At 43.5% G+C, this 16,767-nt stretch overlaps 1 protein-coding gene across 7 annotated transcripts in view; it reads left to right on the plus strand.

Moving 5' to 3' along the window:
• The window catches only part of EFCAB11 (EF-hand calcium binding domain 11), a 226,694-nt gene that overhangs the window by 157,088 nt on the left and 52,839 nt on the right, over window positions 1–16,767 (plus strand). The window contains exons 8-9 of one of the 7 annotated variants that reach the window (XR_012329874.1): window positions 5,881–5,921; window positions 7,752–9,953. The exons of 4 other annotated variants lie outside the window; for them this stretch is intronic. Coding sequence is in view for 1 of the 3 variants with exons in the window: in XM_019919188.3 (XP_019774747.1) it covers window positions 5,881–5,921; window positions 7,752–7,816 (106 nt within the window). In the remaining 2 variants the exon portion in view is untranslated. Of the gene's footprint in view, window positions 1–5,880; window positions 5,922–7,751; window positions 10,039–16,767 lie in introns of those variants that run through there. 2 more of the 7 variants (XM_019919188.3, XR_002173037.3) reach the window with 2 other exon arrangements.

The raw sequence follows: 16,767 nt of genomic DNA on the forward strand, positions 1-16,767 counted from the left end.
GATTTTCTCAGCTCTATCATGTTTCTTTCATGATATCATGGAGGTAACTTTAATATATCTAATCTTAGCCATAACTTAATATACCAGGCTTTCATGCCCAGGAATTGTGAAAGCAGCTACAGATTATTAATGTTATGTTAATAAGAAAGCAATAATGAAATATTATACAGAGTTCCTATTCCATATATTAGTAATGAAGACCTTTTGTGTTTTTATGGACCTGATACTTTACACTGTGGTTGCCAAAAAGATTAGAAAATGTTTTTGCCTTCTCAGCAAAAAGGCCCCAGATTAGGCTACGTGACTAGAAAATATTTGCAACAGGTAACAAAAATGGCCATGGGCATTGTGGACAGGAGGCAATGAATTTATTTTAATCTGAGGTGCCAGGAATAGGAGTGCTTGTTGCTCAGGAGTGAAACAAACAGTTTATCAGCTGCCTTGGAAATACAAAGTAGAAAACAACAGTGTTACCACAAAGCTCAGCCCGGTGATAAATTGCCACATGGACTGGAATTTACCAGCATCGATGGTAGAAACCAGCGTTTAGTATGTGCCTGCCATTGGCTGACACTGCTGTCAGCACTTCACACGCACTATCACAGATAATTCTTGTGGCAACTCTAAGACAGAGGCATTATCCTTATTGTCAAGATGGGGAATAAGCACAGAGGAGTGAAGGTCAGTGGCAGACCTGGGATTTGAACCTGCACAGCCTGTCTTCTGAGCCCGCCCTTATAACCACAACGCTGAGAATGGAGACCCCTGGCCTTTCAGGTCTGAGCTCCGGGTTAGGGGAGGCACTGCAGGCCTCTGGCCTATCCAGAAGAGCTTCACGTATTTCCACTAACGCACTCATTTGCCTGCACCTCCAAGGTTACCTCGGGTCTCACAGTGACCCCCTGGGCAGACTGTGATTTGGTATGGGCGTAGCAGGCCAGACAGATCTCCTATCACTCTGCGACTCTCCAATGGAGGTGACCACAGTCACACGCTCATCAGAAAGTCCACCTGGTTCTTCGTGGAGCCAGTATCACCTGAGGATTGGTGACTTGTAAACACGTACACACACACACCCCCGACCTCTCCTTCTTCCCCACACCCACACACGTCCTCCAGCCCAGCGGTCAGCCCTGCACTGCCCTCAGTCGTGTGGTTCTCTCTGCACTCCCAACAATTTCTTGAAGGAGACAGGCCTCCTCTGTGCTCTGTTGGCCTTTGTTCCAAGACCATGGGCTGCGTGTTCATCCCCTCCTGTGCCCAGTCTTATACTCAGGTGGGTGAGATGCACCTGGGTGTTAGGCCCCCTCACATCATGAGGAGGAAGAGGTTGTGTAACCTGTGGATTCCAAGACCCCAAACTTCATGTCGCCATCTTGGCTTCTTCCTCCACCATCGTTGGGCTTTGGCCAGACGCATAGAAATTCTGAAAAGCAAAATGCCGTTTTCTTCCATCACGTGATTTTTGAAAATGAGGGAAATAATATGACGTTGACTTAGCCAATGCCCTTTCTGTGCAGATACGAGGTTCATTGTAACTGTGATTTAAATACTAATTATATGCCAGTTTTAGTTTAAAGTTTTTTGTGTTTGTTCTTTTGCAGAAGCAGTCAGGGGAGTGACTAAAAGCTTATTCATTCCCAGGGTTTTTATTTTGGAAATGAACATGCTGGCACAATTTTAATTGGGTTTTAGTTGTTGTTGTTTTAATTCTCACAGTGATGGCTTGGCTATGTCTTTTGGGACTGCAGAGGGAAACTGGCATCTGGTGTTTGAGGATTCCAGGGATTTGCACCATATTTATGTGTAATAACTCTACAGTAAATAAACAGAATGAATAATTAAGTGAATAATGAGTTTCTCAGAAAAGAAGACTCCTCTTAAAACTGCAACAGAAATTCTCACATGTGTCCCACCCTCCCTCCTGTGTGGTGATTCCATGGTGCTCTCACTGTGTCATTGTCCCGTGGAAACCATCAAGGACATTTTCCAAGCGGAAATCAAGCATGCCGTTTGTATCATGGTTTGATACAAACAAGATATTTTCTTCCAATTGCAAGGATGCTGGATTTATGTCTCTTAGAATTATCTTTTTTTTTACCCTAGAGTTATTTGCCTCTTTAAAAATAAAATCCATGAGATTAAATTTCACTGAACAGTGTTGCTCTGAGGGAGTAAAAACTTGAAATTCCAGGAATTTGCTGTATCTAGTGAAATTACATAAATTCATGTTAATACTCATATTAGCCAGGACAAGGTGCCCTTGCTTCCAGACACAGCCCAGGCCCAAAGTGAATCTTTCCAAAGGTAAAACCACTGTGTAATTACTGTTTCTTCTCCATGTGTGTTCATCCACTCACTCATATGTTTTTACTTGTCTGTTCATTCATTCATGCCCCAAGTATTTACTGAGCACCTACTATATGCCAGGCACTGTGCCAGGCTCTGGCGATACCATGGTGGGCAAAACCAGACCCAGTTCCTGTCCTTACAGAGCTTGCATTCTTATCAGAGAGATAGCAATCAAATAATGAAATGAAAGTTAAGTTGCAACTAATTTTGACAACTAACTTTAACTATGACAGTTTCTATGAAAGAAAGGGTTAGTCTGCTCAGGCTGCCATAACAAAATACTGCAAACCGGGTGGCTTAAAAAGCAGGGATTTATTGCCTCACAATTCCGGAGACTAGAAGTCCAAGATCAAGGTTTTAGCAGATTTAGTTTCATCTGAGGCCTCTGTCCTTGGCTTGCAGATGGCAGACTTCTCGTCATGTCCTCACATGGTCTTTCCTCTGTGTGCGTGCATGTCTGTGTCCAAATCTCCTCTTCTTACAAGGACAGCAGTCGGATTGGATTAGGGTCTACCGTAACAGCCTCATTTTAACTTAATCACCTCTTTAAAGGCCCTATCTCCAAACAGTCACATTCTGAGTACTGGGAGTTAGAGCTTCAACATATGAATTTTGGGGGACACGATTCAGCCATAACAGAGAGTAATCTGGTTCAGATGGAGATGTTAATGGGGAAGGGTCAGATATTAATGGGTACCCAAGCAGGGACATAGGGTGGGCTTGCTGAGGATTAAATGGGAATCTAAAGGATGATTAAGAGCTAACTAAACACAGTGGAGGGGAAGGGCATTCCAGGAAGAGGGAAGGGCACTGCCAAGCCTCCCGGTGGGAGGGGCGTGGCAGGAAGCAGAGACCAAGGGGGAGGCAACCATGGTGGCTGAGGAGCTGTGAGACATGGCATGGGGCTAGGATGACACTGACATTGTCAGTGGGGACAGCCAGGCCATGCAGGGCCCTCTAAACCAGGGCAGGGAATTTTGTCTTTTTCTCGAGAGCAATGGGAGACCATCGGAGGTTTCTAGTGAGGGCAGAGGAGGAATGACCAGATTTGCCTTTGGAAATTATCAGTCTGGCTGCAGGTGGACAACGGATGTGAGGGGTTCTGGAGTGCTTTCTGGAAGAGTGTTGGATACAGGAGAATGCTGCAGACATCCAAGTAATAAATGAAAGTGGCTTGTATTCAGGAGGTGGGGTGGGATCAGAAAGAAACAAGTGGATCTGATAGATCCATGGGGACAGTGGGTTAAATTTGGTGGCACTGGATGGCAAGAGTGGATATGCTGGGCACTGGGTGAGGGAGAAGGTGACAAGGCTGTCTCCTTAACTAGAGATGTCTGCCTTCTATAACTGGGTTACTTAGGTTGCAAGTCAGTGGGATGGAGAGCATCAGAAGAGGCTCATGTTAGAATTGACCTTTGATCATATTGACATCAGTAGACACCAAAGGCCCCATGGGTCCCCAGCACAGACACCTCTTTCCCTTGCACATGCTGTTCTGCCTTGAACACTCTTTCCTGCTTATGCCTCACCACCTACCCACCCTTCATGGCTCAACCCAAGGGTCAACTTCCTCAGCAGCAAGGCCTTCCTGAATTCCTCAGACTGGGCTACATGTCCCTTTTATATACTCTTGTAACGCCTGTACTTTTTCTTCGAAGCAGTTGTTAATGGTTAAAATTACATAATTATGTGTTTAAATTCTGTTTCTCCCACTAGAACATAAAGCTTGTGAAGGTCAAGAGCATTTCTGCCTGATTAGTGCAGCAAAGTGGTAGCTCTAGAGCCAGACCCTCTGGGTTCACATCTCGTCTCCCCTACTTCCTAGTGACGTGATCTTGGACAGGGTGTTTCATCTCGCTGCACCTGAGTTGCTTTGAATGTTAAGTGTGGAATATGATGGTACATCCTTCATAGAAGCGGATGATGGATGATTAAATGAGTTAATTAGCATAAAGTGTTAATAACAGTGTTTGACATAGAGTAAGTAAGTACTCAGTAAATGTTAGCTCTTATTATTGTTCATCACTGTATCCCTAAGTATTTGATGGACAGATGATCAGAGAGATGGCTATAGACCGATGCATGGATGGATTGAAGAATGGAAGGATAGGTAAGGTGGAAAAGCAAGGAAGCTCAAATGGGTATTGTGGAAAGAGGGACTGGCCCATACTTCAAGACATAGTTAAATTCCAAGATATTGGGTCCCACTAAGTTAAACTTCTCCTATATGGTTACTTTCAGGCAGGGCCTTAAAGAATCTCCATCAATATCTAAATAGACATTTCTCCAAAGAAGACATACAAATGGTCAATAGGCACATGAAAAGATGCTCAACATCGCTAATTATTAGAAAAATGCAAATCAAATCTACAAGGTACCACCTCACACTGGTCAGAATAGCCATCATTTAGAAGTCTACAGGGGCGCTTCCCTGGTGGCGCAGTGGTTGAGAGTCTGCCTGCCGATGCAGGGGACACGGGTTCATGCCCTGGTCCGGGAAGATCCCACATGCCGCGGAGCGGCTGGGCCTGTGAGCCATGGCCGCTGAGCCTGCGCGTCCGGAGCCTGTGCTCTGCAGCGGGAGAGGCCACAACAGTGAGCGGCCTGCGTACCGCAAAAAAAAAAAAAAGTCTACAAATAACAAATGCTGGAGAGGGTGTGGAGGAAATGGAACCCTCCTACACTATTGGTGGGAATGTAAACTGGTGCAGCCACTATGGAAAACAGTATGGAGATTCCTCAAAAAACTAAAAATAGAGTTGCCATATGATCCAGCAATTTCACTCCTGGGCATATATCCAGACCAAACTACATCTCAAAAAGATACATGCACCCCAATGTTCATAGCAGCACTATTCACAATAGCCAAGACATGGAAACAACCCAAGTGCCCATCAACAGATGAATGGATAAAGAAGATGTGGTACATATATACAATGGAATACTACTCAGCCATAAAAAAGAATGGAATAATGCCATTTGCAGCAACATGGATGGACGTAGAGATTATCATACTAAGTGAAGTAAGTCAGAAAAAGAACAAATACCATATGATATCACATATGTGGAGTCTAAAATATGAAATTATCTACAAAACAGAAAGAGACTCACAGACGTAGAGAACAGACTTGTGGTTGCCAAGGAAGGGTGAGGGGGGGATGGAGTGGGAGTTTGGGATTAGCAGATGTAAACTATTATATATATGTATAACTGAATCACTTTGCTGTATACCAGAAACTAACACAACACTGTAAATCAACTATCCTTTAATAAAATACATTAAAAAATTAAATTAAAAAAAAGAATCTCCATCAAGCCTTATTCAGTGACAAACCTAAGTATTTGTTTCTTGGTTTCAACAGAGGAAAAAAAAAATCACCACAACCCAACTGTCCCCTCCTTAATTAAACTAACAGTACATTTCCTAACTTAACTGTAAAATTTTTTTAAGGTGTAATAACTAAGTTTAATGTGATTTTAATGCTAAATTGATTCATTGATTTATTCATTCTTATGTTCCTCCCTCAGACACATATGGGATTCCTACCACGTGTCAGATGCTGTGATAGGTACGGGTGGTTACCAAGTCACATAAGCTATTGTCCCTATTCTCAAGGAGCCTAAGACTCCTAATAAACTTTATAAAGAGATTTCAAATAAATATTTATACTCAATATACCTGATCAAAACAAAGCAAATACAGCAGCAGAAGCTGTTTTATAAACAGGGCGCCACAGATGATGAAGGATCATCTTCAGTATATTGTTCACCCCAGCTCAGCTCTGGCTTCAGTAATGAAGCCTCCAGCAGAGGCTGCTCAGTCCCAGCTGGAAGGTATTTGCATTGCTGTCACTCTATTTATGACAGCAACTCATGTCTGGTATTTTTCTTTTTGCCCAGAGGATTCTCTTTCTGTAATTTATTACAGAATTCAAGGCCATTTCATTAGGAGGAAATGTGCCATATCATTATTATAACAACTCTCCCTATTTTTGTTCAATTTTGAAACTGACAATCTAAAGACTATTTTTAGCTCAGTCATGTGTGATTATTTGTTTCCTTATTATGAGAACTTTTTTCCGTCAGACTAGTTAACATGAATTTTATGCTCACATATTATGTCACATGCTCCAATTCAATTTATTTTAAAGCAGATTCTTTGGGGGAAAACTGTAAAACTAATTTGAATTGATTCTTTAGAGATTCCATTTTAAATGAAGTGCTATAAAATTGGCAGACAAAGTGAAAAATGGAATTGAATTCTCTTCTTCAGCTACTTATTGGATTCAGAAATCTTTTTGACAGTGCCAAGGGTTTTGATATAATGTTTTACACAATTTTCCTAACATTTATCTCAAACTCCACTGCCTTTATTTTGGTTGTTCGACTCAAAATGATTTCCTGATATTTCCATAGATAAAAGCAGAGTTCTTGCTAAAGGAAATATTTGGTGCTCTGATACAAACTTCTTACCATCTACAGTGGTGCCCGTCTATAAAACATCTGCTGTAAAGCGGGTATTTTAATTCCAGAGTGAATACTGAACATTTGTGGACAAACTTTCTGAGAGACGTGTGGAATAAAACTGCATCTCCAACTTCCTCCAATTTGGCCCCAATTTATATTTCTGCCTTTCATATTTGATGGATTTACAGCTTGAGGATAGCGTGAGAATAATGGGCAAGATGCCTGATGGCTTAATTTCCTGTCCTCCACAGCCCGAGAGGAGACCATTGTTCGTCAGGGCAGGGGGCTCTGTGCTAATCAGAAACAGCCGTCACTGGTGGGGAAAGGGACCCCAGGATTGGTCCATCTGATTGCACTAGATGATTTATATCCGATTATTAACAATCTAATGGAAAATACATAGCAAACACATGTCTACAATTTCACCTTGAGACACACGTGTTTTCCTTGATGTGCTTTTAAAAGGGAGTTCTATTTCACACTCATCTTTTGCCCCGAATTCCCTAAATCGCATCCGTCACTTCTATTGGTCCAGCTAGTGGGCTAAGAGGCAGACTCATGGAGGGCCCTCGCCCAATTTTGCTCTGCTCCCATTGACTGCAGCCTCAAGTACTTGGAGTTCCTCCCCTAAAGTCAGGCTGGTCTTGAAAGAAGCAAATCACTGCTGCATGTGTTTTTGTTCTGATTACAAAGAAGATAATTGTGGGAAGTGAGAGCACCTGTTAGGCTCCAGGGGAAGAAGCAGGCCCAGGGCCAACTCCTCTATCAAAGACACAATGCTTAGGGCTCTCCCTTCCTTGCAGGGGCCCACAAAAGCTCTAATTTTAGTTAAAATGAGTATAAAAATGAATATCTAATAATAAATCCAGCCTACATAGTATTTGTTTTTATACCAAAATAGCCTTTGCATATCATCTTTTATTTTTTTATAGAGGAAGGGGCACATGAACGTCATAATGCAGCCCTGAGCGGAACAGCCCTGAGGAACACAAGATAAGGGACTGACTGTGGGGTTAGACTGTGACCGTGGGAGCTGGCGGCGAGGTCTCAAGGAGTCTCTGAGTCATACGCCTCTGCGTGTGAAAGTGGGCCTGAAGTTGCTGTAGGTCACAAGGCCGGAAATTGGGAAGGAAACATGGATATGACGACAGTGGTCTCAACCCGGGGTGATTTGCCCCCCAGGAGACATTCAGCAAAGCCTAGAGACAGTTTGGGTTCCCACAACTGCCATGAGTGTCGCTACTAGCATCTAGCGGGCAGAGGCCAGGGATGCTGCTGAACACCCCACAATGCACAGGACAGCCCCACACAACAAAGAATCATCTGGCTTAAAACAGCATCAGTGCTGAGGCTGAGAAACCTCAAGGTTAAGGTAAAGAAAGGCTGGGACCTGCGAGGCCGGCTGGAGCCCATGTTTGTCTCCCACAGTGTCCAAGCTCCATGCAGGGTGACCCACGGAAGCTGCTGGCGTCCTGTGCTGTGCAGCAACGCTTGCACTTGGCCGAGGACTTGGAAAATCTGAAAGAGGAGGTTGGGCATTGGCTGAGAGGCTGCAGGCCGCTGCCCCCTGCAACAGGTGAGCAGCAGTAGAGCTGCGGCCCGCGAGCTGCGGCAATGCGGGGTGCCCTGCACCGACCTTCAGAGTGTAACGGCTGCTGCTTCACCGCCACCTTCTGGACCTCATGCTCACTTCTCTCGTGGCCAAACCCGGCGCGGAGCCACATGGGGAGCGGCACGCTAGGAAATGTGGTTCCCGCTTAGCGCAGTTGCCCTGGTAACACACCTCCGCGGTGGACCACGTGGAGCTCCGCTCACCAGCACTTTTTACTTAGGATGTGGCTTTTCCCCACCTCACTCCCAACCTTGAATGCACTTCAAGGAGACTTGGCATTTCAACTGTTTTAATCTGCAAGCAGCTGGTGTGCTTTAGACGGAGAGTTGTGCATCCACATCTGTTCTTTCCTTCAGGAATAGAGTCATGGCTGGACACACAGCTGCCTGGATGGACTACACGTCCCAGAGGCCCCTGCAGGTGTAGCTGTGACATTAAGTACTGACCATAGGGCTCTGAGGGAGGCAGTTGTGCCAGCTCCCGAGCCGGGCCTTCAGACACTGGCTGTGCACTCCTCCGTGTGCTCTACCCATTTCCAGCTGGAACCCAGAGGTGGGGGCAGTCAGCTTCAGCCGCGTAAGACAAGAGCAGAGCAGCAAGACGGAAAGATTCTGGAGGCTTTGTGGTCCAGGGAATCTTTAAGCATCCTTTTCCTTGAGTTCTGAGTGAACAGATTAGTCACTTAGCTTGCAGATGATAAGAGTCAACTCAAATCCACTGAAGCAGCAAAACGAGTATATTTGCTCACGTAATTGGGAAGTCTGGGGTAAGAATTGCAGGCATAGCTGGATCTAGGGGTTCAAACGATGTCATTAGGGCTCTCCATCTCTCAGTCGGGGCTTTCTGCAGAAGTCCAGGGAAGATGGCCTTCAGAAATTCCAGGCTTAAAATCTCCTTATAGCTCATGACCCAGCACAAGACAGGAGCTTCTGTCTTCCAACATATATTTTTAATTACGCAGAACAAGTGCTGGATGGTCCTGCTGGGATCACAGGCTCACCCCTGAACTCATTGCTCTGAAACCCAGAAGGAGATTGGAATGAATGTAAAATCACTACCTGCAACAGTCTACTTGAGAAGTTAACCAACATTACCAGGAGCGAAGACAGTGCCGAAGAGGGGGTAAAGTCAGGAAATATAAGTTGGGGTTCAGAAGATGGAAAATCATGCTCACTGGGGGGAATTTGGAAAGGCTTCACAGCAGAGGTGGGATTTGAACTGGGCCTTGAAAGACTTAGAGCTTAAAAATGCATAAAGAAGAAAATACTGTACTTTCTTTTCTGGCCATTTTCAAAGGCTCAGGCAAGCTCAGTAGCACTGTGGGATGGAAAGGACCCTGTTGTTTTTCTCTCCTCTGCCATTGGTTCGGGATGAGAAGTGCTTCCCTCTGAGCACTGAATCCTTCCAGAGGCTGACAAACATGGGGAAGAGTTTGGTTGCCAGGACACACATCTCCAGCCCAGGCACTCTCATGTAAAGCAAGAAGAAACGTCATGCTTCTCTGTAACCTGAAGAAAGGATGGTGAGTGTAATTGGCAGTTCCCTTAATCAGTCCAGAAAGACTTGTTATATAAATAAATGATTCAGATATGAAGTGACTTACCATAGGAAACAGGCATTTCTCCTTTTCATTTCTCATATTTCTGGAACGCCTTCTTTTGCGTTTGCAGTGGAACAGGCTTGTGATTTTACTGCACACTTATTATTTCCGAAACCATCTAGTGTTAGGATTTTACAGATACATTTTTATGCAGTTTCAAATAGCTTAGTGATTTTCCAATTAATCAGGCAACCAGAGCCTGTGGCTCATTTCTTTAGGACAGGGGTCAGTTATCTGGGATGGAGATGCCCCTTTGGCCAACTGGGGTGCTATTGGCTGGCTTCAGGAGTGTGGCAGCTGACTGGACCTTAAAAGGTGGTGATTGTGGCAGTGATGATGGTGATGATGATGATGATAGAACCATTGATCATACAGGTGATGCAGCCAGGATATGAATACCACTCTCCCCTGTTCTGAGGAGACTGCCAGACTGTCTTTCCTAGAGAATCGAGGTACCTTTAGTTTGTTTGATGGCTGCAAGGGCATCCAGGGATTTATCATTTCCTAGTTGTTTGATGATGAAATGATTTCTTTAGGTACAAAGCTCTTTTCATTGATTGTACCTTCATGCAGGGAGTGGAGATGTAGCCATATTTGCTTTAAGCTTAGCCCCTCTGGATCAGTTTGTCCTTAGAGCACCTTGGAAGCAGTTCAGAAGCTCAGCGTCTGTTATCTGTCCCCTTAGGGGGCAGGGGCCACAGCACTCCTGTGGGACTTCAGTGAGTCCTAATGGATTTCTGACTTCAGGTGGGTGGAGCCACATAACCAGTTTAACTTAACTGGATTGATTTGACTGGTGGGGTGGATCGTGTATTAGTCCTCAATCATTTGCTCACCCTTTCAATCCCCGCCCATTGCCATGTGACTTGCAGTGTCTCTTATGGTTGGAGCATACTTCTCCACCCCCTTGATATTGGGCTTGGTGCCATGACTTGCTTTGTCATGGGCAAAATGAAATGCGAGCAGGAGAGATTGAGTGACAGGTAAGGGTAGAGGTTATAGCAGACTTCACTCTTACTCTTGATCATTTATTCCTCTCTGTCTGCCATTAGAAAGGCATAACCCCAATAGGCACTGCTCTTTCAGCCCAAGTTCTCACATGGAATGAGAGTGAGAAATACATATTTGTTGTTGTAAGCCCCTGAAATGTTAGGGTTGTTTGTTACAACAACATAACCAAATGAAAGCTGACTGATACAAATGGTCATTTATTGTCCTACACAGTTCAGTGAAAAATTGTCCAACTAGATATATGTGTATCTATATAGTTGAACTATTTTATATAGTATCGGTAGATACATGGATATAGACTGAGGTTGTGACAGGCCTATCCAAGAAAAATTAAGTCTAAGAAAACTAATGAACTACAGTCAGATTAAACCAACTATAACAAGAAGCATATGAAACTTGTAAGAGCTATAAATATAATGGTATTGGAGAGAGAGCACTGCAATCAGGCGTTCGTGGACATTGTTAACTGGGGTATAAATTAGTATAACAGTGCTGGAGACGCATTCAGACGTAGTACTGGTCATAATAATAGAGGACATTTATAGAAGGCTTTTATGTGCAAGGCACTACTATTTGAAGTCTTACTAACCTTACTTTAATTAATGAAATTGGTTTACATGTACTAGCTCGCTTAATCCTCATAACAACCTTGTCAGGAGAGGTATTATTATTAAACAATATATTTTAAAAGGCTTAAAAATTTGAGCACAGATGTGTGCTCTTTGACCCACATGTGGGAATTTATCCTAAGGAAATAATTAAAGATGGGGTATAACGTTTTAATGTAAGAATGTTGATGGCAGCATGGTTTATAATTATGAAACTAGGAAGCAATATAAATATCCAAAAGATGGGGATCTTTTAAATAAATTGAGCCATTTAAAAGTGATATAAAAATGTAGCGTGGACAAGAAAGGACCTTTATATTAAGTAAACGCTGTAGCTTGTAATAGTGCAGTCCTGTGTTGTCTGGTACAGTCGCCGAGAGCCACATAAGCACTTGAAATGTGACTAGTCTGAATTGAGATGTGCTGTAAGTAAAGGCTTAGTATGGAAAAAAAGGATATAGAATATCTCATTAACAATTTTTACATTGACTGCAATGTTGAAATGATAATATTTTGGACATGCTATTCAAATTTATTTCACCTGCCTCTTCGTACATTTTAAATATTTATTTACTTTTATTTTTAAAAAGAACAATTGTATATGTTTAAGGTATACGACATAATGTTTTGACACATAAACAGAGTGAAACGATTACTACAGTCAAGCTAATTAACGTATCCATCTCCTCACATAATTTCTTTGTGTGATGAAAATACAAATCTATTCTCTTGACAAATTTCCAGTACACAGTACAGCATTATTAACTATAGTCATCATACTGTACATTAGATCTCTAACTTCATTCATCCTACACAACTGCAACTTTGTACCCGCTCACCGACATCTCCCCATTTCCCCCATCTCCCCACCCTTGGTAACTACCGTTGTACTCCCTGCATCTATGTATTCGACTTCTTTTAGATTCTGCATATAAATAAGTTTGTGCAGTATTTTTCTTTTGGGGTCTGGATTATTTCACTTAGCAAAATGTCTTCCAGGTTCATCCATGTTGTTGTAAATGGCAAGGTCTCATTTTTTTTAAGGCTGGATAATAGTCCATTACCTATATATACTACAATTTCTTTATCCATTCATCTGTCAATGGACATTTGGATTGCTTCCATATTTTAGCTATCGTGAATAATGCTGCAATGAATGTGAGAGCACAGATATCTCCTTGAAGTACCAATGATTTCATTTCCTATTATATAAGTTTAGAAGAGGGATTGCTGGATCATATGGTAGTTCTATTTTTAACTTTTTGAGGAACCTCCGTACTGTTTTCCATAGTGGCTGCATCAATTTCATGCCCACTAACAGGGCACAAGTTTCCCTTTTCTCCATACCCTCACCAACACTTACGTTTTCTTTTTCATTATAGTTATCCTAACAGGTGTGAGGTGATACCTCATTGTGGTTTTGATTTGCATTTCCCTGGTGGTTAACGTTGAGCACATTTTCATGTCCCTGTTGGTCATTTTTATGTCTTCTTTGGAAAACTGTCTATTCAGATCCTTGGTCCATTTTTTAGTCGGGTTGTTTCTTTTGCTATTGAGTTGTCTTTGTACTTTAAAAAACTCTGGATACCAGAAAAACTTAAAATTTCATGTGTGGTTCACATCTATTTTAGGCTTTGCAGTCCACACAGTCCCTGTAACAACTACGCAGCTGCTGTTTAAGGCAAAAGCCTCCAGAGAAAACATGTAAATGGATGGACGTCTTGTGTTCCAATAAAAGTTTATTTATAAAATCAGGCAGCTAACCAGCAGGGGCTTTAATCTGCCAAACCCTGGTCCAGACCAGTGTCCCTTAACCTTGGCCCTCTTGACCTTTGGGGCTAGACAGTCAGTTGCTGTGGGGCTGTCCTGTGCGTTGTAGGATGTGTAGCGGCATCCTTGGCCTCTACCCTAGATGCCAGTAGCACCACTTGCCTCAGTTTTGACAACGGAAATGTCTCCAGACGTTGCCAAATGTCCTCTGAGAGGAGGACAAAAATCTCCCTGATGGAGAACAATTGGTCTAGCCTATATGATTTTATTTTCATGGAAACAAAAATTGTATGCATGTCTGGGTGTTCTGGAAGGATACACACCCAAGGTGGTGGGATTACACTTTGCCCCATCTCTTTGCTTTTCTGTGTTTTCTAAATTAAGCATATGTTACTTATTTAATATGTAAACACACACACATGCACACGGGCACACACACACACACACACACACACTTGTGTAGAAAAAGAAAACAAAGATGACAAAGAGAAAATAAGATGACAGAAAGAAATCCACGTGTAGGAAAGAAAGAGCAGGTAGAGGGAGAATGAAAACTTGTCCCCAAAGGACAAGTTCTCCACCTGGTCAGGCCTTCGAGTACCACCCAAGATGTGACATCCACGCCACGGATGTGCGTGGGCTGATAGACCAATCTCCGAGTTGACGGTTTGGAAAGATGAATCTGCCACATGGAGTAGGCAGGCATTTGCGTGGGGCAGTGTAAGTATTTACCAAAGAGAAACAGACTTGATTTTGATTTACACGTGACACCTCCTCAGATTTAAGGCATCCTGGGACCTCCACAGCTGGAACCTCGAAGGGGAAGGAGAAACAAGGGATTAGACAACATATCAGAACAAAACAGAAAGCTGACTCTGTACAGCTACTTCTCACAAAGGCCCGGGTAGTAGCATTTTAGCAACTAAAACTCAGTGCCAATCTACTGATATTTAAAATTCAGTAATCATAATCACAATCATAGGTAATATTTACTTTGTGCTTACCATGTGCTAGGCAGTGTGCCAGCAGATCTGCGTGGTTGTCTCATTTAATTTTCCATAAAATCTTTCCAAGCTCCGCGTGGTACCTGCTGTTCTTATGACAGTTTTACAGATGTGGAAACTGAGGGTCAGAGACAGTAAGTTATTGGCCCAAGTCACCCAGCTGGCAAGAGGTGGGACAGAGACTGTGGTGCATGTTCTCTGAGCTGAGAGGCCCCTCCCCTCTCAAAGCTGGTGATCTAAGCTCCAAGGCTGCACGTTTTCCCTTGGGATTCAAGTTCTTATTTTGAATGAAAAAAATATGGATTCCCTCAGAATTTCGTTTTTACCAGATCAGTCTTTGTGGGGAGGAGAAGATTTTGTTCACCCTCATCATTGGTGGGAAGCTGAGAAGCAGGTCAAGTTCAAGTACAATTTGAACAATTTAATGGGGAGGTGGGGGGAGGTGAGGCAATGGTCCAGGCAGGAAGTGATACTGAAAATCCCATCCATGGCCTGGTACTGGGATGTGGGTATATCTTTTCCATCCAAAGAGGACCCTGATGGGATCTAATGGGGGATCTCTTTCATCCAAAGAGGGCCCTGGCCTATGTCTGGAGAGATGGAGGGCACGGCAGAGAGAGGGACCAGACTCCTGAGGGAGGGCATTGGCAGTATCTAGACAGGGCACCATCATGGGGGAGGAGTTCAGGTCCATGCCCATCCCATATCCCCACCCCCACTCCGCCTCCGGTCAGGATCTCTAGGTACAGGTATAATAGGAGGAAGAACTGAAGTTAGAGAGAGAGTGCTCTTCTCCTCAAGCAAATTCAGAGTCACAACCATCATTACCACGTCCTCAACTTGCTCCCCCATTCCAATCCCTTTAAACATCTTCAGCACCTGACTGTCCTCCCTTCCTGTCTCTGATGAAGCTTAGTTCCTGTTCCCATCCCTTGATGTCCTGGATCCCAGCCCCTCCTGCCTCTCCTGAAACTGAATCCCACCCCTCATCCCATCTCCTGCCTAGAAAACAACCCCCTCCCACAATAACCCAATATCCCCATAAGAAATTAACCTTCTTGTTTGTTTGTTTATATTTGTTGTTTATTATATTATTGTTTGTTTATGTATGAGAGAAAAGTAGGATTGTAGGTTCAGTTCCTCAGAAAACAGACTTTGAGACAGATATTTATTGGGGAGCACTTGTGGGAACAACACCTGTAGGAGAGTGAAGGAAGGATTGGACAGTAAAAGAAGTTGAAGTTCAAAGCAGTTGCAAAAGAGGCCTCAGCCCATCCCATGGGGAACTCTGAACGTGGGACGGCCCTTCAGAGATGTCTTGAATTGAGGCAAGGGGCGGAGTGCCTTAGTCCTTTGGACGTCTTGGCAACACATCACAGCATCCACTACAAGTGCACTGAAGGATTTTGGCTGATTGTGGTGAGACTCTTGGGGTGGCTGAGTGACTACCTTCAGATACTTAATCTCTGAGACCCAGAACCTGAATTTTCTTTATGTGTCCATAGATAATTGGCATCTCCGTGACAAGGTCACACTAACTAAATTCAGACAAGACTAATGAATACACAGCAAATTGATTTGTTTACAATGAGACCATCCTTTTGCAGTGATCAAAATATTTGTGTTCTTTATCTCTAACACCCGTTTTCCCAGGTTCAAGTTGAAACAGGAAGTAATTGGGCTCCAAGAAATCTCTCTGTAAGAAGAAAAATTGAAGGCATTCAATTATTCTTCTTCCAGAGATGGGATGAGTAAGATGCCAGAAATGTTTGTGACATGACGAAGACAGAATATGTTTCTTTTCTCAACAAGAAAAAAGAGAATTCTAGGAAAAGAGATACAAGAAAAGCATGATCCAAAAAGAGGCAAACTAAAATGAACCATGATTTTGAGTCATTGATGGAGTGTAATAAAAGAGAATCAGAACAAGCAACTGGGAACACTCTCCCTAAGTCACCCAAGAGTTGTGGCATTGGACCCAAAAAGAAGAAATGTGGTGCTGACACAGTCCTTGGCTCTCCAGGGAACAGCATCTACCTACTCAAAATAATTTTGTTTTTTAATTTATTTTTGGCTGCATTGGGTCTTTGTTGCTGCATGCGGGCTTTCTCTAGTTGCGGCGAGCGGGGGCTACTCTTCGTTGCGCTGCGTGGGCTTCTCATTGCGGTGGCTTCTCTTGTTGTGGAGCATGGGCTCTAGGCACGCGGGCTTCAGTAGTTGTGCAACGTGGGCTCAGTAGCTGTGGCTCGCGGGCTCTAGAGTGCAGGCTCAGTAGTTGTGGCACATGGGCTTAGTTGCTCCATGGCACGTGGGATCTTCCCAAACCAGGGCTTGAACCCGTGT

The sequence above is a fragment of the Tursiops truncatus genome, chromosome 2 (assembly GCF_011762595.2).
Source record: "Tursiops truncatus isolate mTurTru1 chromosome 2, mTurTru1.mat.Y, whole genome shotgun sequence".
NCBI classification, from domain to species: domain Eukaryota; kingdom Metazoa; phylum Chordata; class Mammalia; order Artiodactyla; family Delphinidae; genus Tursiops; species Tursiops truncatus.